General features: G+C 45.5%; 1 protein-coding gene across 2 annotated transcripts; it reads right to left on the bottom strand.

Moving 5' to 3' along the window:
* Nucleotides 1-1007: 1007 nt before the first annotated feature.
* Nucleotides 1008-23952, bottom strand: LOC132454149 (sphingosine kinase 1). Of its 2 annotated transcripts, XR_009524881.1 has the most exons (6): nucleotides 23493-23952; nucleotides 13671-13820; nucleotides 10008-10102; nucleotides 8539-8654; nucleotides 3970-5168; nucleotides 1008-3862 (listed from the first exon to the last, which is right to left on the bottom strand). XR_009524881.1 is itself a non-coding variant. In XM_060047356.1 (5 exons), the coding sequence occupies exons 1-5, from the start codon at nucleotides 23920-23922 to the stop codon at nucleotides 4367-4369; spliced, it is 1593 nt and encodes a 530-aa protein (XP_059903339.1). In that variant the 5' UTR covers nucleotides 23923-23952; the 3' UTR covers nucleotides 1008-4366. The 2 variants fall into 2 exon arrangements, 1 of the variants encoding a protein (XP_059903339.1); XM_060047356.1 differs by having other exon boundaries at nucleotides 1008-5168.
* Between the last annotated feature and the right edge of the window lie 1015 nt (nucleotides 23953-24967).

Raw genomic sequence — 24967 nt, 5'->3', positions numbered from 1 at the left:
TATAACACTGATGAATCCTCGGCCCCCCTCCAATTCAGCAGCCAATTTGCTCAAATTTGTCCATAATGCTTCCGGAGAAAGTTGGTTTCCGTTACGAACGGCACAGATCTTTATTTTTTAGAGGTAGGTACGTATTGGACGATGATGCCTCGTCCTGACTGGAAGTACTATCTGTCAGTCTGCAACTAACAGATGCAGTTGCTTTTGCAGTGTTTTCCCTCTTAGCACATAGTCTCCCCAAATCACTTTGGGAGCGTTGCACTCTGCTGCAGAGGCAGGTGGCATTATGACCCTGACGCATGGGTGTCTAAGTGCTTGCTTTCACCTACTCACCTCTAGGTTTTTCCAGTTTACTACATTGGCACCACCCGCCCCCCTTTTAGACCCGCCCCTTAGTCCAGGGTTTTCTTGTAGTCTGAACACAAACAGAATAATCCTTCCTTTTCCTGATAAGAAAGACACATGATCTCTTACTTTTCTTGTAATTTAGAATCAACAAATGTACTTTCCAGAGGAAGTACATTTGTATAGACACAGTATGTGTTGGCTTTACCTACATCTGGTTCAGGAAATAGACAGTATGTAGAACAGGGACAGAATTTGAATGTGCTCCAGGAGACTAAGTTACCACAAAATAAACAGTCCCTTTGACCGTTTCCCATCTTCTTCCATTGTAGCTCTGTCAAAAAGCAAACTCTTTTAATATCTACCAGTTTTGCACCAAAGTGCAGGACTGAAGTGAGCGTCCACCGAAAACAGGGAAGAATATCTTAAAAAAAATAAATAAAAATGTCGGGCAAAATGATCGCAATCATAATTTTGGTCAACCGTGCAGCCCTGTCTCCAGGTCCCCTCTGCAAATTTGCTTACTTCTCATCTAGTTACTGGTGATAGGCCTTTTATGAAATACTTGCTTTCATTAGGCCTATACAAACATGTGATGTCATAAAGATCCATAAAAGTCCAACAAAATAGTGTATGTGTAAGAAAAACTCTGAACAGTCCGGTCAAATTCAAGTTTGTCTTTATTTCTTAATCATTAGCAAAGGATAGAATCATAGCAATAGAAAAGTACATTCATGTGGAAAAATAGATATCTCTGCAGCAATTCAAATGCATTTGACAATCAATCGTCAGTTTATCGTTTCGCTGCATACACAGATCGTTAAAACGCACACACGATGTGTCAGAACGACCTCATTTCTGTAGCTGAAGAGAACGCCATGTCTGTTCATGACGTCTGTTCAATAGAAGTACAGTGTATCACTTGACCCATGACATTGTTTTCATGTACAGTGATAAACTCCCCTAAGCAAACAGGCAAATCTTGTTGACCCCAAGAGCCCTTGCTATGGGAAGAAAATAAACGTTACTTCAATTCACCTCTCTTAGCTCTTGAAATCAAATACATGCATGTATCCAGATGATTTATAAGAGATACTAGTGATCAAGGCACTTCAAACAGAAGCAGGGATTTAAGAAAAATCCATAATTAAAATAATTTATATTGACAAAATAATTAACGATTTTGCTTTCGATAAATAGAAACCGATAGAAACTAGAAATATAAATCAGATGACAAACGTAAGGACACTTTTCGTAATGATGTTGTGGGCCGTAAAACAGAACCCTTTAGGCCCACTTAAGTCGTCCACATTTTATAACCATAACAGACCGGCCCCTCAACTAAAGGACGGAATGTATCTTCAAAAAAGTGAGGTCATGATAGTGAATAAGTACCTCCTCCAGAGCAGCATTAGCGAGGTTATGTTATAGGCCAATAGAAATAAAGGAAGCGGCTTGCAGTCTCATTCAGACTTCAGTTTCCAGTGGCAGGCTAGCAGCTAATGCTGGTTAGTGGTCCCCAAGGGGCCTTCTGTGGTGATTTGCAGAAGGAAGACGCCTACTCAACATTGAACATGTCTATACTCTAGAGCAGGGATGAAGGAATGTGTGTTTGTGTGATTCTGCATGCAAGCGCACACACACACACATAGGAGCAAGGGTGCACTATCCAAGTCTGCATGAGTTTGTGCTATGGTTTTTTGCAGCGATAAGAACACCACAACCATGGGGCTGCCCCTCAGAAAGGTCACACAAGACAACAGTCCTTCCATTGTGTTTTAACAAGACAACGAGGACCACTGTGTCTGTTTATGAAGGCCCTGACAAAACAGATGTTAACTCCATCTTTCTGCAAATAAATGTAATCAATTTAAACCTCTGCTTAGGAATTGTTGCTTTTGCTATTAGGAGCACTTACATGGGGGATAGATCCAAATAGCAGAGTTCAAAGTATGACCTCTTCCATTGAATGTGTATTTGAAAATTGGAGTGTTTCTTTTAAAAGCTTAAAGGGGTAGTTCGGGGTTTTGGACATAGGGCCCGATTCCCAAGTTAGCCTTGGTGTTCTTTATCATTGCAGACAGTTTAACACATTTCATTCAGTCCTTCTAGTTGCAGAGTTCGCTCGTGCTAGGCTAGCGCACGGCAACGGGCAATACTAGCCTGCTAATAAAACAGTCTTACCAACTCCAAAGTACACCCGAGGTAAATCAATTACAACGCCAGGCTATAGATGTAAATGTCTGTGTTGATAGAATAAGGTAAGAAATAAAACTAACCTCGCATCGCATGAATCTTTACATTCTAGGGGACTACTTTCTCAGCAGCAGCGGAATTTAACCATAGGTATAAGTCTGCCACTGCCGTAGCCTACTACCAGGAATATAACACTGCTGCTGAGACACAGCAAGTCCCTCAAAATGCAATGCAAGGTTGGTTATATTTCTAACATTATTCTATCAACAGACATTTACATTGACTGTCTGGCGTTATAGTGGATTTGCCTTGGAGTGGGTAAGACTGTTTTATTAGCAGGCTAGTATTGCCCGTTGCCGTGCGCTAGCCTAGCACAAGCAAACTCTGCAACTAGAAGGACTGAATGAAATGTGTTGAAAACTGTCTCCAATGATAAAGAACACCAAGGCTAACTTGGGAATCAGGCCCTATGTCCAAAACTCTGAACTACCCCTTTAAGTTGCTTGAGGAAAAATACAACAACCAAACTTTAAAAACCTCTCCTACTCTGGGGAACTCGAGGAGGATTCAAGGCATGTCAGATAGAACGTTTGTCCCCGACTGTCACAGGTCATCTCCAGGGGTCACGACATCTGGTCAACGACCATATTTGGTTTTCAGAAGGAAGCTCTGGTAAACGGACATGCAAGGACGCCGTCATGGTGGAAGGCCACAAGGGAAATGCAGCAGATTATTTGTGCACAAAAAGGAAATAACGGTTAACACAAACACAAAACAAATATGATAAATGATCCTTTTATAAATTAGATATATTCATTTGGTTCACAGTTTCAATGTTACATTCGGAGGTTTCAAGACATTTAGCCATGTCTCGTAAACTTTTGCTTGTTGAGTCGATGGGTTGATCAACCCAGTTCATCTAAAGATGAAAAATACATTTATTCTCTTGGGGTGTATTCTCATAATATCATAATTAATTCTGACGGACTCGGTGTATCACAATATGAAAATACATTTGAAAAGCTTTGTGCATAATTGTGATGCAGCCTGATCAAAAGGCATTAACCACTCCACTGGAGTTACAGCCGTGCTCTTCCCCATTAGCCGTAGGGGGTGGCTGGAGCGTCGTTGACCTTGAGCATGGCACTAGGGGCCTCCGGTTGACCTCCCAACAAACTGTCCCACAGATGCCTTCAGGTGGAACACTGGTGCAAAAGATCCAGCGATAAACATGTGAATGACGCGACAAGTCGCTGCCGCACATGCCCGTAGCACTAGGACATGAGCGTGCCCGCATCACACAAATGTGCAAAACAAATCACTCACACACACACACACACACACACACACACACACACACACACACACACACACACACACACACACACACACACACACACACACACACACACACACACACACACACACACACACACACACACACACACACACACACACACAGCAAAAGGCATGAGTCTGATTCCTCTGTGTTACATCAGAGACCATGAGAAGAGAGTCATGGTGATATGGGGGCTTGACCACATAGTACATTGTACATTTTGAAGTAGTACGCAAGCGTGCCATTGACGCATTTCATTTTTTGGTGTATTGTGTTCTTTAAAAGCATGAAGGTATACCCTGGACTGTCACACGGGGTAGAGCGTCTTATTAACACACAGACTACACACATTGTACGGGTCACTTGTTTTCTAGACAAACCTTCAACCACTAATCAGATACCCAATATATTGCATAAAAAAAAGATTTGTTGCACTCCAAGAGCCCGTCATAGTACCGCTAGCCATTAGCCTAGCCGTTAGCTTAGTTATCCAGTGATCATCCTAGCCAGACCGCGGTGCACCTGCGCCTGCACCGGCCCGTACTCCACCGCCTCCCCGTCCACAGTGATCAGGCCCTTCGCGGCGTAGGGCTCAAGCCGCAGGGCCCGCACCCGGCGGTACACCAGGTGCGGGCAGCCGGTGGCCAGGTGAGTGCCCTTCTCCATGGCCAGGAACAGCTTGAGCAGCGAGGCGCGCGATATCCCCGCCTTGACGTACATGAGGTGGATGACGCCCTGGTCCAAGGCGGCGTCGGGGGCGGCCAGCAGGTCCTCGGCCAGGCACGACTGGTACATGGCCAGCATGAGCACAAAGTCCTCCTCCGGGACCACCGCCCAGTCGCCGGGCACGGGCCCGTCGGCGGGGGGCAAAAGGGAGTCGGCGGGGCCGTAGAGCGAGGGGGTCTCCCTCCTCTTTGTGTTGAGGGCGTTGTTGGAGCTGCAGGTGTTGCGGAAGGTGTGCTCTCCGCCGCCGGTGGGGATGGCTCCCCTCTCGGCGCCGGCGTCCCCGCCGTCGTCCGCCGGGAGGTAGGAGAGCCGGCCGCGGTAGACGCGCAGCGAGGCCAGCCTCACCAGCGTGCCCACGGTAAAGCGAGCCGCGCCCACGTGCCGGTACTTCTCGCTCTCCACGTCCACGTCGGCCACGAAGCCCCAGGCCAGGGAGAGGAAGGAGAAGAGGCGCTGGCCCGAGCCCAGGTGGACCGAGGTCAGGTCCATGCGGGACACCAGGCCCTTACACAGGATGACGCCACAGCTGACCAGCAGCTCCTCGCTGGACACCAGCGGGCCTCTGGAGGAGCAGGAGAGAGAGGGAGAGGGCAGGAGGCAGAGGGAGAAGGAACAGAGAGCGAGAGACAGAGTCAAGAGGCATTAAACAAAGCATTTCGGTGTTGTATGAACCAAATATCCACTTAAAAAATCTAAAAAACTGATTTTTATCAAATCTCATAAAGTATCTGATATCATCGTACAAATGATAGACATTATTATGATGATATTATTAGACTATGAAGTAGGCAGGTGGGGTGGAGTGGGATGCAGGGCCATTTATTGATATTTATTCATCAATGTATCCAGGTGGTGCTCTGTTTGTGTGATTGTGGGTTTGGAGTTAGGATGCTGAAGTAGGTTCTGGGAGTCTCCAGTGGGATGCATGAGGCAGGACAGGGTAGTCAGGGAGCCCCATCTGGTGGATGGAGTTTGGGGTGAGATTTCAGACGGACAACCCCCATCCAAATCCATCTTCATGATGCACGCGCGCGCACACACGTCCACGTGTCCGTCTCAACCTCTACATCAATATTCCCTAGACTTTCACCGCTCCCTTTTCAAAACTTTTACAAAGATGTCAACTGGATTTCCATCCAAGGAACTGTTGAGTTAAGAAAATAAATCACACAAAATATGGACTACCTCACCTTCCTTTTCCTATTATAATACATCAGGATAATCACACGTCACATGTGATAGATTCTTATAATTAATACATTATTCCAACAGATGTACACTTTGGATCTACTTATCTATCTGGGTGATATCATGACCTGGGACTAGATATCCTGGTATGAACATTGTATGTTAATGCTTCATTGTTTCTCCTTCTCCCTACTTAGTTATGTTGCAATGTTGATCAGCAACCAGCAGGGGGAGCCATTCACCAACTCAGCAGAGTCCCCCCTGTACTTCCTGCAAACACTGGCCTGGGCCAACTTAAGAAACCCTGTCAGTGGAGACTCAGACCCCTCATCATTCCAGGTCCCACCCAATACGGCTTACAAACCATTGTTGCCACAATGGACGCTGGCGTTCTGTACAGTGTGCACGGTAACTTTCTAGGTCATTTGATCTACAAACAGCGTATAGACTCAGTGAACTTCTACATCATTCAGCAGAGAATAATACCAGATCCATTCTAGCTCTAGGGCTACCTCCGGACAAGCTGCAAATCACACAGACACACACACACAAACACACACTCACACCAGGGGGATCCAGAATATGTGGGTGTGAGAGTGTATGGGATAGATAACTAGATAGGTAGGTATAGATATTTAGACAGAGAATTAGCCAGAAAGAAGATAGATAATTAAACAAAGATGAATAGGGGAGAAAGAGATTGAACGACAAAGAGATCGAACGAGACACAGAGAGATAGAAAGAGAGAGAGAACGAGAGACAGAGAGGCAGAGACAGAGAAAGAGACAAAGAGAGACAGAGAGAGGGATAGAGAGACAGACAGAGAGACAGACAGACAGACAGAGAGGGAGAGAGGCAGAGAGAGAGAGACAGAGCTAGCTAAACAATAGTGACTCTGGCCCCTTCCCCTCATTGTTGTGGCAGCTCTAGCAAGAGGATCTTTGTGTGATGCCAACACGTGGATCGTGCTACCTTCTCCTACCAAACACACCGCGTTGCTAAAGAAACTACCAGCTCCATTAAGGAAAGGCTGCATTGTGGGGTCCTTTAGCAACATGATCTGGAGGCACTGCTGGCACTAGCCTGGTAGTATCATGTGCATCTGTATTTCTGAATGTTTTGAAGCACCAGTAGATCACTCAGAAACAAGTGTGTCGGTTGATTGTTTAGGACATGGACGTATGAAACGATCCGTGTAAACCATTTTGTTCAATTGTTTGTTTGTTTACCATTACCCTCGTCCATCTAATACCTCCTGCTGACGTAGACTTTAGCCCGTTTAAAGTAGCAAGACAGTTCATAGATGGAGCTTCCCCATCATCACCCAATCCTACAGAAACTCAAACTGTCAAACATTTTGTTAGGGTACATTAAGTGGCAATGAGATCCATGGAGTGCATTTCTCACTCAGGTAGAAAAAGTCAAGTATGCATCAGCAACCACTCCCATGCAGCGTATGCCGTCCTCTAGTAAGAACAAAAGAGGTATCTGCTATCATGGAATGCAAGTGATTCATTGGGGGGCGGCTCCCAGACGCAGACTTCCAACCCAGGTGAAAATGCTACTGAACCAACACTTGGCATTTGTAAATTATTGCATACCTGGAGCGGCCTGCAGTACTGGTTGGACTGGTTTTTACCCAGTGCCTATGTGTGTGCGTTCGATAGAACAGCAGCTATCCGAACACATCAACACCCCATTTACTCCACTGGAGTTTCTGTTAACATTGACATGATGGACGTTGAATTTGTTGAGATAATAATCCTGGCAAGATATATATATTCAGCCTGGGCCTGCCCGTGTGGGATCAAATGTATTTTATTTCTTTATAATTGTATGAAAGAATTAATAGGAACAACTCACGCGGTTCATTACTCCACACCATGTGTGATATGCGTGTCTGAAACCATAACCCATACAATTAGTTATAGCCTATATCAGTTGTATCGGCTATTTTGGAAAATTAGACGGCCGTAATCGCTTGAGGGACAGGTCAACATTGGTATAATAACTGTATGAACGAACTAGATGTGTGTCCGACATAACAACACACACACACACACACACACACACACACACACACACACACACACACACACACACACACACACACACACACACACACACACACACACACACACACACACACACACACACACACACACACACACACACACACACACACACACAGTATTTCGTTTTATATTGCAGCCTAATGAATTTGAATTATTTGTTTCTGAAAAATGTAATATATTTGGTTGGTTTCAGACAAACAGAACCAACACATTTATATCTGTGATTATGAATAAATTAAGTTTGATAATCAATCAGAGTGACATATTTGTGTAAGAGTCATTTAATTGGATTAGGCCTACTTTATATATCGTAGGTTAAATTATATATACCAGGGGTCTGCAACCCTAGGCACGCGTGTCACAAGAAAATGTCAAACTGGCACTGCATGTGGAAAAGGTTGCTGACCCCTGGTATATACAGACACAACACATATTTTACATTGGTGCCGTCATGACTTTTATACTACAAGTCACGACGGAGTACTTCTATCTGGCGGAGCTGGGTTTTATGGCGGTTCAGTGTCCATTTTAATCCATCGCCGATGAGGGATTGAGTCGGCGTGCTAGCTTGTGTCGGCGTGCTAGCTTGTGTCGGCGTGCTAGCTTGTGTCCGCGTGCTAGCTTGTGTCCGCGTGCTAGCTTGTGTCCACGTGCTAGCGTGTGACCTACCCAGAGTAGTGGTGGATGGAGGCCGCCAGTGCGTTCCCTGAGCCCCCGGGCAGGATCCCCAGAGGGGTGTGGATGGCCTGCTCCCAGTCCTCCCTCTCCAGCAGACCGTTTACAACCTGACACAAACACACAGGGACAGTTCAGGGACCACGACAAACAGTCAAAACCCCATAGAAACTGGAAATACCGGTAGATCCCCATTCTAAGACGTGCAATGGAGCTTCCGCGCGTGCATGCTTGTGTGCGTGCGTGCGTGCGTGCGTGCGTGTGTGTGTACTATGATAAGGTCAGTGATTGTGCTGCGAGTGGCCTGCTGGTCAGTCGAGAACATGAAGGTGGAGGATGACGAGCAGAGAGGGCGGGGCAGGTCTTAGTTCCACCTGCCCCATTTAGGCAACGCTAGGATTCCGCGTGGACAAATGCCATGGTTACAAAAGTGATGAGTGATCAGCAAAGGCCCTCGCTGCACATCACACGCACACAAGAGGGAGCCCCTCCGAAGTGTCAAGCTGTTTACGGCAACGCCGGCCAGATTTAACTCTGGCGAGGGCCAACGCGAGCAACTTACCAACTCTCCCTTCAGCCCTCAGGGAACATGTAACTCAGATTGAAACAAGGAAACCACTAAAGGCTTGGCTCTGCTCATATCGTCTACAGCAGGAGCAGGGTAGCCAACCTGGCTGCCCACAGGGACCAGGTGAGAGGCCCGCAGGGCATGGTCTTAAAATAGCACCAGTCACCATGGAGCTCCGTCTATAATATATAATTATCATTAAAGGTGAACCGTGCAACTTTGTTCATCAGGAAGTTTTTATCAAACAAGTAGCCCTTGGTAAATAAGGTGGGTGACCCCTGGTTACAGCCACAAACAAGTGAACATTACGCTTTGAAGTACACTGGTAATCTCAGCAATTAAAGTCAAACATTTACATGAATTGGTTGCAAAAGTGAAATAATGAAATAGACCCCTATAAACCCGACTATGAGGCGACGAAATGGTTCGGCCATATCACGCATCAACATGGGGGATCAGGATGGGACCAGTGTCAGGTCTATTGGTTCATGGTGCATCATGTTTCTTATCTCCTTTATTTTTTAAAGGAAGATATACAATGGCATAAAGGAAGTTCATTCATGTAAGGGCATGAGAAAAAAAGACAAGAAATGGAGCATTTGATGCTGAAGTGAGCCTTCCCTGGCTTGGTTAAGATAAAAGAATAATAAAAAGTTCCCCCCCTAGTGTGTGATTGTTTATCCATGCATGCCTTGGGGTGTGCGTGTGTGTGGACCCACAAGCATGCGTGTGTGGACCCAAATGCATGCGTGTGCGTGTGTAGGTGGACCCAAAAGCATGCATGTGTGTGCGTGTATAAGTGGACCCACATGCATGCGCGCGCGTGTATAAGTGGACCCACATGCATGCGCGCATGCGTCTGTGTGTCTGCGTCTTTGTCTACAAGTCTGTGTACCTCGTACAGTAATCCGTCTCCTGAGATGATGACCAGGGCGTCCCACTGGCTGAGGTCAGCCTCCCGTACCAGCTCTCTGGCATGGTTCTTCCGCTCTGCACACAAGCACACACACACACACACACACACTTTATGTGGAACCTTTTTTTGCAGTCAATGCGCTCCATGCATGCAAAACATTCACGTTTAAATACGTCTTATTTCTTTAGGCCTATTGATTTTTTTCCCCACACAGGCACACCAGACCAATCAGTTAGATAATGAAAAAGGCCCCCAGGCGAGAAAGTGGACACCCCTCCTGATGAAGTGAGTGATCACACTGCCAATAAGATCACTGTGTTCCACTCCTGAATTATCCCACAGCACTCAGTCAAATGAGCCCGCTGCACAACGGCTGATCCGCTGGAAGGCTCTCAACTATGCAGATACGCCGCAAATCAAGTGCAACCATCACCTTCACAGGCAACATGAGATACGCAAGCCACACATACACACACACGCACACACACACACACACACACACACACACACACACACACACACACACACACACACACACACACACACACACACACACACACACACACACACACACACACACACACACACACACACACACACACACACACACACACACACACACACAACAGTTTTAAGCATTTTACAATTGCATTACTTTAACTGCATTTTACTATTTGTTTGTATACTCACGGAAATCGAACACTCAATACACCCAACAGTGCGTGAGCTGACACTCACACTGAACAGCTTTGAGTGTGTGCGTTCCTATGTTTGTCTTAGGGCCTGCGGGGTGTTTTGTTTTGTGGCGGCGTCTCTCGGGGGTTACCTCCCTTTGTCTATCCTCTCGTCTTCTTTTCGTCTCAAGGTGAAGAGGGCATTCTGCCAGTCGTGTGCACCAGACCATAACTGCATCCGTCACAACTCTCTCTCCCTCCATTTCTCTCCCTCTCTTTTTGTAAACCTTCTCCGTTGCTGTCGGACAGATAGCCCCAACAGTACACCTCCATCCACTCCCCTCTTACAAAAGTGATAGCGGCGTCTTTTTTACAGCAGGATTTCAATCATGTGATCGGAAGTTTCATCAAAGAATCTAATGCCTCTCATCTCGGTACCTCTCGACCAAAGGCGAGTTAGCATCAAGAGGGCCGCTTTGAATGTGAGTGACCTCACGTGACCCCTCCTACTTTAATATCTACCAACTTGGACGCAGAGAGGTTGTTTTGTGGGCATTTATTAATATTAATGAAGCCCCTTGCAGGCTGATTGGCTGGTTGTTCTGGTAGTGTAGCCAGGTCTTGCCGTGCTATTGGATGCCCTGTATGGCTGCATTATCATTGTGAGTGGAGGATGCATTACAGAGGCAGCATTACAGTGATGGTTGTGTTGATCCTGAGAATGAGGGCAGAAGGGAAACGTAGGGAGATGTGCGTGTTTGTGTGTGTATGTGTGTTTGGTGTTCTACCACTGTCCTCTACTAAGTACTGCCTTTTTCTATATCTAACCTAAGGATCAGCGCGACAGAGCCCCGGTCTCGGTGCGTTGTGGTCTGAACCGATTCATCTTGCTCGACAGTAATGGCTTTTCTGGACCGCTCTCAAACAGCTGTAGTCTAGGGTTGGCTCGCCGCCAGCCAGCGGTCGCACACGACCACTTCCTGTTGAAGAGGGTTAGAATGGGCCGAGCTCGGGACACATCGGTACGAGCCATCGAGGCTGAGCAGGCTAAAGTATGTGGGCAGTTGCTGTGGTCTGTTGGGTGCTCTGTCTTTAGCGCAGGAGAGACGGTCGTAGCCCCAGGGTTAGCCTACCTTATTGGCCGATGGGATTCATGTGATTTTGTGAAACGCCCAACTCCCATTGGAATTCCCCTTGTTCACTGCATTTCTGGGGTTATGGGTTTCTTTTCGGCGGAAAATGTGTCCTCCCTGGCCTGAGGGCCGTCATGAATAGCCTGAGTGACGGCATTCTGCTGACACTTGTGTAACCACGCTGAACTGCTTCTTTTTACACTCATGTCAGTGCGTTTGATTTTGCCCTGTTGGGGATATCGTTAGCATTTGGTTGCGTGATTGGTGGCGCACAAACATTCATTCAGTCGGTACTTAAGGAGTTCACCTTTACTTCACATGCTTCGGATATCTGCCTCATACCTTTCGACTGCCTCAGCCGCCTTAGAGTGAAGATCATAATACAAGATGGAACAACGCCACCAATCAATCAGGAAAAATCTGATTTGTTCTCTTGAACTGTAGGCGACATGAACTGTGGGAGACACGACCATGACGCGTGGTGCCTCCCACATTTCCTTAACATTAAACATCTCCCTCAACAGGAGGGTCACTATATAAAGCAACCGTGAATCTTCTTAATCTAGGATCCGGTAGCCCTGCCGTTCATTGCGCACTTGTACCTTTTTATGACGGACGGACCATTTTTAATCAGAGTTGAACTTTTTATGATGATGTCATGTGACATGTGTTGTGTACTGAGCGATAAGTGCCCTCTTGGAATGTGATGTAGTGTACATCTGTCTTTAAGGTGGTTTGCTTGTGCACAAGGGATTGTGTAGCAACCCGGTTTCCCCCCCCTTGGGGATATATAGAGTGTACCTGATCTATAAAGGTTTCATCCCTCGGGTGGTTTGGGTGGTAGTGGTGGCAAGGGACCTCTCGTCCCATTCAGGGGCTCCCTCTCTCTGGGAGTGAATCCAGATATGTTACAGCTTGTTTCAACTGTCCCCGACTATGTGTAATGTTGTTGGGAAATATTGGAACAGGATGTAATCTTTCTCTGAGAGATAGTTGTTCATATGGACCACCTGACTCTGAAGGGAAGTGCTTTGAACTGCATGTAGATTGGAGGATTGAATGTAGGTTCAAGCATAGCATTGGATTCATTGCCTGGCTAGAACCTAGATTTGGAATTCTCTCTTTCTCTCTCTCTCATAAATGATGCATGCCTCGTCACTTCACTATCCCATGATACTCCTCTTTCCTGCTAGGAATGATGCTTAATGATGCCTAACAGCATACTCAGAAGACTAGACAAGTTATAGTTGATCATGAAGGGCATATGCAAGAGTGTAAGACCTCTGCATGCATGTTGGTCAGCAACACTTGATCAGACTAATGAGTCCAACAGCAGCAAAGGGTTAGGGTTAGGATTTAACCGGCAAACATGTTATCGGATGTGGCAAGTGTGCGCACGCGTGATGGTTAATCTGTGAGTGACATGAGAGAGAGACATTAATACACAGCCGACTGCTTTGTGTGCACAGTGACACCTTGAGTGTCACTGTCTGTGCTATTATGTGCGTTCTTCACTTGAAATAATGCAAATGTTTGCGGCAACTTGGTGGTCCAAGTATTATTCAAGCAAAGAATCAAATACTCACATTTCTCTTTCCCCCCCACCCCATCGCTATGATACATTTAGTAGCTTCTGTGTTCATTCCAAAAGCATCCATTTAGTTGATTAGTCGTTTGAGATCTTAAGCCCATGGATGCATTTCTGGTTGGTTCACGTTTTCAGAGTCACTGTGATCAGGTTTCTCGCTGCACAAACCTGAGAGCAGATCTATTGTGGTGAACAAGAGATCAACGTCTGTGTGCGTGAGTGCGTGCATGCATGCGTGTCAACTCACCGGTGACGAAGAGTGTGTGTGGGACCCCGGCCTCGTGGAGCATGCGCTGGACGGGTCCGTTGTACAGCGCCAGGGCCTGGCCCTTCCCGCTCTGCGGATTCACCAGGAGCATGACCCTGCATGGCCGCCGTACCTCGCTCAGCAACACCCCTACAACGCCGCACAGAGAGAGACGCATCAAAAATACAGCTATGGAGAGGCTGCTGCGTAGTAGAGTGGTGGACATGGACACGAGTCGGGTCGGACCGATATTTCCCAGCACTATCCTCGGGCCGGGTCGGGCCGGGTCGGGCCGGGTCGGGCCGGGTCGGGCCGGGTCGGGCCGGGTCGGGCCGGGTCGGGCCGGGCCGGGTCGGGCCGGGTCGGGCCGGGTCGGGCCGGGTCGGGCCGGGTCGGGCCGGGTCGGGCCGGGTCGGGCCGGGTCGGGCCGGGTCGGGCCGGGTCGGGCCGGGTCGGGCCGGGTCGGGCCTTTGATCGAGCGATTGTGTTTTATTTAAATCATTGCTTTATTGGCCTAATCTGAGGAGAAATCTATGCCATGAACAGAAATATTATAGGCCCGTATTTAGCAGAGTAGGCCTAAGTAACAAATGTGTACAAAGTTACACAAAGTAAAAAAAATTGATTAAAAAAACGCCACACATGTTGCAGCTCACGTGTCTCCTCCACTCACACGCATCACAACGGGCCTGCTTTGCTGTGCAACTAGTTTTTAATAAACAAACAGAGCAGTTACATGCTTCGTCCTTGTTGCATTATTTATTAGATAATTCCTAACAGATTTCTGTAGTTCAAACAACTCCGAATTGTATTTGAGAACGTCAGATATAACAGCCCATGTTTTAAAAATAATGTCGGGTTGAAATCGGGCTCGGACTCATAATTACAATTAATGTGTCGGGCCGGGCCGGGCTCGGACAGAACGTGCACGGGCTCGGGTCGGGTCGGGCTTGATTCTCTGTGCCCCACCTAAGATCTACCGCGTAGGGACAGAATGGGCAACAATAGGTAAGAGCATGCTTGCGTGCGTGTAAGAAGACGCCGAGAATCAAGGCGGTATAATCTCAAGTTTCAGTTATACAAGCGGCCAAACCATCACCTGTTGAATACTGATCAACTTTAACCCCTGCATTTCCCTCAGTCCTCCCATCAGCCACATTGCCTAGCAACTCTGTCGCAGCGACGGCTAGGAACACACACACACACACACACACACACACACACACACACAGGAATGTGGGTGGAACCCATGGGCAGTGATCACAATAGATACCAAGTATTAAATACACAGAAGTGTATTAAAGAGATCCAATACAACCCACCGATTCTTTCCGGAACAATCCCATGAAAAATGAGAAGCAGTTGTTCAGAAACCACGGTGACAATGCAGACTAAGCCCTTACAGGGAGCCAAGGAACTTGAATACAGACCAACCAGGTGTTAAACACAATGTGAAAGGATAAAGTAAAAACTCATTCTTGCAATGAGGGTGCGTTTGTGACAGTAAAGTACTTAGGTACATAAAAAAAAATCATAAAAATTTCAAATACAACAGAGCTGTTGGCTGGTGCACGATCCTAGTTTGATAAATAGGTTTAGTTTAACACTTCCTGGAGATTGTAAGCAGAAAGTAGGGAAGCTGTACAAAGTGAGAAACCTAATGGGCTGGACCTTGTACTACTGTTTTTTGTGGTATAGAATGGACAATAGTGCAGAAAAATGAGTCAACTGTAGACAGTTGAGCTTATTCCTGACTTGCAGGTTTTTGATGCAGGCTCCCATTTTAATGGCTTTAGGGAGCTAACAGCGATACTGGAGGTCCACGTTTCTCTCTGGCGACAAGCACACATCCCAGGGCCGCGTTTACGACAATAGAGGCAGTCGATGCTCCTCTGAACCACCTGAGGCACAGGGCGGCGTCTCTCAGATCCTCTGTTCAAACCCGTAAACAGCCGTCAGATTGGTGTTGGGAACAGGCTTTTGGATGTTTGGCCTCCGATGTTCTGTGTCGCGGTCAGAGCAGGGAGGCATCGTTATTGTTTGATAGGTTTAGAGATCCCCCCCATATGAACCCGACGGCGGCAAGCATTACCGGGCTGATGTAAATTCCCAAGTGTCAAGAGCATAAGCTTCAAAACTCAACTTAAAACATCTTTGAGATAACACAAACATGAATCAATAACCGTTTGTGTAGCTGTAATAAACTATGTTAAAATGATGACTTCCAAAACGAGAATTTGGCTTATTTATCAAGCAGTTAAGGCAACACTATTTGGTTCCAAATAACTTTCTTCATCCGCTTTTTCAAATCAGTTGTGCGGTTATTGTCCAGGGCTACCTGTATCATTGCGCACGTCCCCAGGGAGGAAGAACTTAGATTCAGATCAAACACCGATCTATGATTGTCTCACTGCTCTGGTCTGACCTTGAGAAGGATAACAAAAGAAAAAAAGCCCAAATCCTGAGCTAAGCTTGGATTCCTATGTTGGATACATCGTCAGAATCACAAATCATATTACGTGACGCAATGGTGTGTGCTTATGTCAATTTAAGATTAAGGTTGTTTAAGGTTTAACTGATTGTTTTATTTTTGGTAATGATAGATCCAAAAGGTGTATCAGGAGGTCAGCAGTAGTCTGGCAATCAGGTTTTAAGGTATTGAAAGAAGATAAATCACGGGTAAATGTTATCTTATCTCCTCAAAAATGAGTAAAGCTTTTGCTATAACCACAAAGCATTTAACATTAACTTAATGAAGTTAATGTTCAGGGTGAAACATGGGGATGAGTCATCCAAACAGTGGCGTCATTTGAGTTGCCAAAAGGGCAAGGCTTAATTATTTTTTAGAATGGAAAAAAATTGGGGGAAAAAATGCTGACTTCAACCATTTTGAAGGAGAACGAATCAGAGTTGTCAAAGTTGGTACACGTAAAGAAACCGCATGTCTCTAAAAAGTAAAGTACCCCTTTGAAGACAAAAAAAACAATCAGCCCCATTTTTCATTAAATGACAAGTCCAACCCAGAAACCTCAAATTTTCTTCACAAAATGCACATGCAGGGACATGTCCAGTTAATGAAGCACCAACCCCCACCCCCCCGACCCACACCCACACTTTTAATTTAGGTGACAATCACCAGTAATGTTATCAGTAATCAGTTTCAACCACTGATGGTTGAAGAGGTGAAGTAGTGAAGTAATACTGGTGAAAGACAAAGCCAGGGCGGAGAGGACGCCTGAGTAAACAACGTCAAATGACATTGTACAATAAGCTGGAAGGCCATTCTTTTATTTGATGAACTACAGCTCAAGTGTTTTAGACGGGATCATTGTTGCACCATGGTAGCTCTAGGCCTCCGTAGAATCGCTGAGCACCGGCCCAATTCCACCACTGGTCTCACGGTTAGTGTAATCTTGATAGAAACACACGCATTCAAACATGCCCCCTTTTCACAACGGGATACGATACGGTTTAAATACAAGACCATGCAACTGACTGACACTGTCTAGAAAATGTACCGACTGGATAGGTGTGTTTATAGAGAATAGAGAGACACAGACAAAACCAAGCATTTTTTGCGGTTCTTGCGTTTTGTTTCTAAATCTTCCAACACCATCTGAGCCTAGACAAACAGCGTTCAATCCACCCTGGTGGATCTGTTATGTATCCCGTCGCCCCGGGTTCAGCACAGAGTTCGGACCTCACGGTCTGTGGCGTACTCCTTTGATACAATGCCAATTAATGGACACCCGTCCGGATCTCATTGCAGAAGGGCTTTTCATCTTCAGTTTCTGCCGGGGCTTTGGGTTTTCAATCGATTAATTCCAAGTGTGACGTTCACTTCATCACAGATAAAGCCAGACATGAGCCAAAACAGGAAGGTGCAAGTCAACTTTATTGTGACCAGACGGAAACGTGGACAGGACACTGCAATCGATGTGGAATGGCCTGGGGAGCTATAACTCTAGCTCAGGGTGGCCGGTGACTCTGTTTAAACTTTTGAGTAGAGATATGCTGTTAACCATATAAGGGCATACGGCAATCTTTTTATTATTTTTCTTACAGAAGAAGGTAGGGCTGTTTTTCTTTGGTAATCAGTTACTACGGTGATGGCTGGGTCACTATTGAAATCCTGAGATATAAAAAAAATATATAATAATAATAATTGCTTGAAAGCCATTCAGGGCGGCCGTAACGGAGAATATGATTTATGTGTTTCGCTCCTGACAAACTGTCAGGAGCGTTGGAACATATCTGGTTTAACGACAGGGGGGTTTCCAACGCTACGTAAAACCTGTCCCGATTACCCAACAAAGTAGCACCTCGGAACATCATAACCCACTGCGTGGGCATCTCGGCGAGACACAATGACAGGCTAGTGAGATGAAGCGCCACTGAGCTCCACACCTCAAAACACACCTGAGCGGTACCAGTCTTTCAACGCTCCCGTCACAGGTGTCCCGTTTCTAGCCTTGGGAGCTTGGGCTCTGGGAAGCACTGCAGAGATCTTAATGGAGTAATGACCGTGTGGCTCTCCCAGCAAAGGAAACAGCCGCTCAAATTAAAAGGGGATGGGGGCGGGGGGGGGGGGGGGGGAATCTGGGAAAACTCTGGAAATACACCCATGGCCTGTGGTGGTGGTGTGTGGTAATAGCTGCCTCACTTTGGGACAATGTGACAAAAACAAGCAGCCCTATTCTGCTGACATGACCAGATATCTGGAGGAAAAGTGCAGCTTGAGGAGCTGATTCAATGCCCGCAGTCAATGGGAAGGCGAGATTAAGAAAAAATAACAACGGATTCGATGCATATGCAAAATAAAGTTAGCACTTAATCTCTTGTTTATATTGCAGCACTTAAAGCTATTTGCTTATTCGATCAATTGTATGTAGTCTAATAATTGTTGTACTTTTTAGGTTCGATTTTCGGTCTAGGTTTGAATGCATGTCGCTTTGTTTGGATGTAATTGAACATAATAACATTTTCCAATGTATAAACTAACTGTACAGTCTTCTGATTGGCTGGGACAGTAGTCCAGAAACCACTAAGTTTCTCATTTGGGATTCATTGAATTATGCATTGATATTATTTTCCCCTGGATCCTTATTCGTTGCTCAAATTCGGACCAATGCTCTATGAAGACTTAGGCAATCTCAATTCGCACACAAAGCAGAACAAAGTACCAACAGAACAGTACATCTCCATCACCATAAAACATACCAATAGCATGCTTGTCATTATTCCTGTTGGATATATAAACACTGATATATCATATCAGTGTTTCCACCAGGAAATGTCTTAGTCAAGGTGTTTGAGGAGCGGGGGGAACCCTACGAGAGTTTTGTACAAAGAAAGTATATATGTATATATTTCTTTTTTTATACATTGGTAGTCAATGCGGGGCCCTATTGTTGTTAAGGCAGGCGCCTTAACCATACAATGCTGGGGGAAACACGGCATATCAATCAAAACGTCCATCCTAGCAGACTAATGACTTGTAGGTGACGTTTTGTCATTCATTGTCAATGGAGATAGCATCAGGGGCCTCAGAAATAGGTACGTCTTTAGAAGGGCGTATCCTCACAGTGATCGGTCAACTTGTGCTTCCACAAAGGCTGAGTGCCTTGTGCTGTTTCAAGCTTGATGGTAAATGAGGAACGCGGGTGTATTGTCTGAGATTATATAGCTGTGGTAATTGGGGGCTGTATGAAGTGCTATGGCTTGCTTCACCAGCTTCAATAGGCCGCTCAGCTGTTGTCATTATAAAACTCTTGGGGCCGTTTGCTCTCTGACTTGCTATGGGGCCCATGTGGAGTTTAATGTGTGCTAACTGATTTGAGCACTTAATTTGAGTGTGTGCGTGCGTGCGTGTGTGCATGCGTGTGTCAGTACAGAAATTCCCAACCTCCTTTGCCCCTAACCTTACTAAATGATTACTGAAAAATCCACTTCCCCTTGCTGTCCACTCTCAGTTCATTTTAAACCAGGTGGTCTGTGTATTGACAAAGATATTCAGGTGTCATGCCTGAGGCTGTGACATAGTTAGATAACCTGTTTGTAGTATTAAACAGTGACGTAAAATAACAGACCAGCAGCTTTAAAACACACAATTGTTTAAAACAAACTGGACTACAACTTAACTTAACTACCACCAACATCAATTATGCTATTTAAAAACCTTTTAACACTTCCACTGGCAACAACTTGATGACATAGGCCTATGCTAGATACACAAGAGGGAGTACTGGTCCTATAACGGCCATTTTGATTAAAAGCACAAAAAAATAAATTAAGCACTGATCGCACTGATATCGACCGTACTGAGAGTTTAGCATTACTCACAACTGTCAATGGAAGAATGTCACTGAACAACCAATGGCATGATAAACACTTCAAATTAGTTTCACATTCTTGGGAATTAGGTTGAAGTGCTACTGATGAGCCATGATGGAGCAACAAACCCCTTACTCAAGTTGCATGTACACAACCAACCTATTACCAATTCAACATGGCAACCCTGTTTTACTTGAACAATTGTATAAAATGCTCCAATAGCATTACATTAAATGCATTATAGCATTTTCAAACAATACCATATTACAGTGCTGGAGTAGCTCACATTCAAACTTTCTCACCAGGCTAACCTTGACAACATCATAGATAATGCAGTATTGCACAATTCAAAGCACATATTGCAGGGAAAATCCTATAATTCGTTCCTAAAGATTTGCTTCAGTAAAGTATTTTACCTACAGTAAAATGATACCTTATCTTTTTGTAACGGTGAATTTCTGGGTGTATGTTTAAGCGGTGTTGTGTGTTTTTGCCCTGTTCTTGACTGAGCTGAACCACAGAGGGGGGGGGAGGAGGAGGAGCAGACGGAGCAGGAGTCGGGAGGTTGTGGTAAACTGTCTGCAGAGCTATATTGAGAAGAAAATGAAGGGCGAGACTAGCGCAACAAGAAAGAAGAGTTTGTGGGCGTTGCAAGTCAGTTTAATATAAGATGAGACCGAAGACTCATCGCTAACTGCAAAAGCCCATCGGTCTAACTGATAAACAAATAGACATACAGTGGGACGAACGGATGCGCCGACAGACTGACTGGATTACTGATGAAAGAGATGAAGCGACCTGCCGTCTCATTTGTTCCCCTTTCGTTGTGCTGCTTACTGAACTACGGCACTGTGTCGTTCTAACCAGCCTCTTCAGTTTTCCCCTGTATAAGTCTACTTTTGGCTCTTGGCTCTGCACACATGCATCACACCCTCTGTGAACCAAACACAGCAGTGAAGGAGGCCAACGCAGACACTTAAAATGAACCTCTGACTTCATGGGCAGGAAATGGACTGCCCACCGTGAGATACGACCACAACCACATTTCCCTCCCTGAGGAGGAACCCCGGGACTCCCTTTGAGAGACCCAGTGGCCAATCAGTGGCCTCCGCCTGTCGGTGAATGGATTGTCTTATCATAGGCGAGCGCTTCAGAGTGAAGCACGCTCTGCAGCATTTTTCTACACGGCTACGCAATACATGTGACCATGTCAATATCTGTATAGCAAAGACGAATGAACGCAGCAGCAGTGTAACAGTGTAAGTTGAAATACCATATTAGGCCGTTTCAACTGGGGAAGAAATGTAACATAAGCCTGTCTGACTGACTGAATATGGCATAGTATCAGTGGGCATTTTCTTTGATTTGGAGTTGTAGTGTTTTCCAAGTGCGACAGCAGTGTTCTCCTTCAGAAGATGAATGACAGAGATACAAATACAGACAGAAACAGAGAGAGAGAAGTCTGACAAGGTTGAAAATGTAATTTGGAGTTACAGAGCGATAGAAAGGAGACAGAATTTAATGAAACGGGTCCCACACCAGTGACACAGACACCTCTGGCACTCTCCACAAAGCTTGAGCTTTGCCTCACAATTGTCATTTATATCCATTGGGGATGGGGATTGAAGCAGAGTAAATTAATGTTTTGGCCATCCTGTGATACAAAGAGAAAAAAAGAAAAAACACACACACACACACACACACACACACACACACACACACACACACACACACACACACACACACACACACACACACACACACACACACACACACACACACACACACACACACACACACACACACACACACACACACGGTTGTTTAATTAATTACTAGAGGTAGGTCTGCCCTGGCTTGTGCAGGTTGTATGTTGTTGGCCCTATTGTTCTGAGATCAATAACCACCCGTCAGCCGCGGCCGATGGCATCTTCATGTAATGCTCTCTAGCCAAGGACTGACATCCATTCTGGGCTCTTTTGATCCTGGCTCGACATTAAGTATGCAGCTCATTTCTGATTTGATCACAGCCGCATTCAGTGGTATCACCGCATTCAGTGGTAATATAATGGTGTATTGTATATTTCAACATAAAGCGGATGTCCTCATCATCTGCAATTTGAAGATGATGCACAGTGTGTTACATTCTAAATGGTTTTCATGGCTCATAGGCCAGAGGCCTTTAGACCTTCATTAGTAAGTCTTGGCAAACATCATGAAACTGGCTTTTCTGTGAGTGCGTGCGTGCGTGCAATAGCTATCTGAGCGAGACAAATGTTTACGGAAGGTGTTAATCCAAAAAGAGGTCTGCATTGTGTTTGACTTGGTGAAAATAAAAACAAGTGTAACATGTTGTGCACTTCAAGCACTCAAGCACTTGTTGCACAAGGAGGAAAGGCTATCCACACAAAGGTGGAGCTGTTTAGAGACACTGTGCAGCAGGTCAAGTGTAAGGTAACACCAGGACAGGAGGACTTGTTCGGGGAAGGTATATTCAAACCAAACCGTAGGGAGTAAGCAGGTCAAGCAGGTAATCAATTCATACAGATATGGTTCCATCAACAGTTCACTATGGGGATTGACCCCTTGATTGTGTTTCCCACCATTTGTATCAAAAGCTGACTTTGGGGAATATTTGGGTATACCGTTTTCCCTCCTGGAAAAATGTCAAATTCCAAGAACTGCAGGGTCATGGATAGGATTGAATTAAATGTAGGAATAGGCTAATCTCCCTATTAGCAACATAATGCAAAATATATTCTCCACTGGAAGCCACCACATTTAAAAAACATGGGCGTGTGAAGGGAATGCCTTTAGCTGCTCAGGGCCAGGAAAGTGGTCATGTATGATGTATGGTTTGAGTGTGCCAAAGCAAATGGATTAGAAAACCTGTTTACCCTAACCCTTAAATATCAAATGTATTTCTACAAAACGGGGAAATGCTATGAAGGTCATCACGTGTCCTCAACATAATGCCATCAAGTCAAGAATAAGTTTGTACAGAAAAAAACCATACATGAGATTCCTTATCTAACCCCCTCAATTAGACTATGAGTGATGATTGTCATTGGACAGGTCTGTCATTATCAAAGCACATTTGTATGGGCTATTGTTTTCGTCTTGAGAGTGATAACCGGCTAGTGTGCATCATGCTTTAATGATGCGATTCCTTGTATGTCCGGGTCGAATGTTTCATTCATAAGAGATGAGTAAAAGGAAACCATTCGAGAGATGCGTTAGGGTTTAAGCTAAAGTCTAGCAACCAGTTCCAAAAGATCCATTAACCTAGTTACTGAATAGGATAGAGTTACCTTTAAAAACAGTCAATTGAAAAGAGCAGAATACACCTAATAATACAAATGGAAAACTGCGCAAAAAGTAGAGTGCCTTAATGCAACAAACTAGGACCTCCTTTGGCCATCATTTAGGTCTTAATAAACCCAATGAACAATAACATAGTGTTACTTTGACCTTAAACAGGTTACACACCGTCTCTGGAGGGCTGCAGGAGTCCCATACGCTGTTGGATCGCTCGAGCCCATTTATCCGCCTCTTCCAGGTTAGCGCGCGGGTCCTGGACCGACGCGACCTGGAAACACTGCTCCACCCGCTGCCTCGAAACACCGGTGGACATCCACCGCTTCTTCAGAGGATAAAAGTAGACCGAAAAGTATGCCCCCGAGTCTTCGTTGTCATCTTCCCGGTAAGAACGAGCACCGACGCAGTCCTTTAAATTGAACGTTTGCCTGCTCCGCCCGAGGACAGGTGAGGGCGCGAGGAGCTTTTGGACCGCGAGGTCCGTCTCGGTCAAGCTGACGACGAACTTGACTTTTGGGTTGTCCGCGGCGAGGAATTCCCCGTACAGTACCACCTGGCTGCTGTCGTTGATTAAAGACGGGTCTACCTTCTTCGGTTCCATCTTGAGCGGACGGGGAGACGATCCGCGGACCGTTGCGCACACGCTCATATACCAGCCGAGCGCCTAGGATGTCAGACTCAACAAAGCAGCAGCGTGCACAACTGCATTTAGGAGCTCCACCGCCGTTCAGCATTTGGGTTGCTCGTGTGTAAAGATAGCAAATGTCGCTCTCTAGTGGCCCAATGGAAGAATTGCCGAGTAGATGAGAATAAAGAAATAATTTATTATTTTCTTCGTTGCAGTTACAAATCCAAATATTTTGTACCTCATTAAAAAATGTGGATATATTCTTTAGGGGTAATGGGGTAGCAGGATAATGTGCGCTTCAAAATAACATGTTTTGGAACTGACTTCAACGATGAACCAGCAGTCCATCCGTAGCTCTGGGCGCGCTGGTGGTCATCACCAGCCAACATGCGCCCCCACAAACGATCCATAGAGCAGGTGATGCTAGTTCTGAGGGTCCAGAGAGCAAGTATCATGGCTCCAACAATTAATGCAAGCGCTCAAGTTGTCGTGGTAAACTATCTACATCTGTATGGACTTACCCCTTCTAATTAATTATTCTGTCTGTTTTAGCGTCTTGCGGGGACTCCAACTGGATGCCTGGCATGTCGCAGCAGTGACTGCAACTGAATGTTTGGTAATAATATACATCACTTTTATAAACTAAACATTTCAAATGTTTTGCATGTACGTCAATTATGGCACCCATTGCACTCATGATAATCCCTGGAAGGAGGGATTCCCCACTCTGCGTCCCTGCTCAAGATTTCTTCCTTGCTGCTATGGGAGTAGCCTAGTATTGCCCTCTGGTGGGCTAGGGTCTATATATATATGGCCTTTTAAGCCCTTCGAGACCTGTACCTGTGACTAATGGGGCAATACAAATACAATTGAATTACACAATTAATCTGATGAAGTCATCGTTATGATCTTTCTTGGCAATTGTATATTAACATTATGAAAGATTACAAAGAACGTAGGCCTATATTATTGAACCAAAAAAACAACAACATAGTTTAAGAATATATTAGTAATGGTA

Source organism: Gadus macrocephalus, chromosome 3 (genome assembly GCF_031168955.1).
Source record: "Gadus macrocephalus chromosome 3, ASM3116895v1".
NCBI classification, from domain to species: Eukaryota; Metazoa; Chordata; class Actinopteri; order Gadiformes; family Gadidae; genus Gadus; species Gadus macrocephalus.
The sequence above is the reverse complement of the archived record's forward strand: the minus strand, read 5'-3'. Positions and strand labels throughout refer to the sequence as shown.

What these genes read in the sequence shown, in the direction of transcription:
- LOC132454149 (XM_060047356.1), bottom strand. Translation starts at nt 23,922, where the DNA reads ATGGAACCGAAGAAGGTAGACCCGTCTTTAATCAACGACAGCAGCCAG. An exon ending in CCTGCAGCCCTCCAGAGACG is followed by an intron (nt 13,821 to 23,492) that starts GTGTGTAACCTG and finishes GCGGCGTTGTAG; the next exon opens with GGGTGTTGCTGAGCGAGGTA. An exon ending in ACACACACTCTTCGTCACCG is followed by an intron (nt 10,103 to 13,670) that starts GTGAGTTGACAC and finishes GCTTGTGTGCAG; the next exon opens with AGCGGAAGAACCATGCCAGA.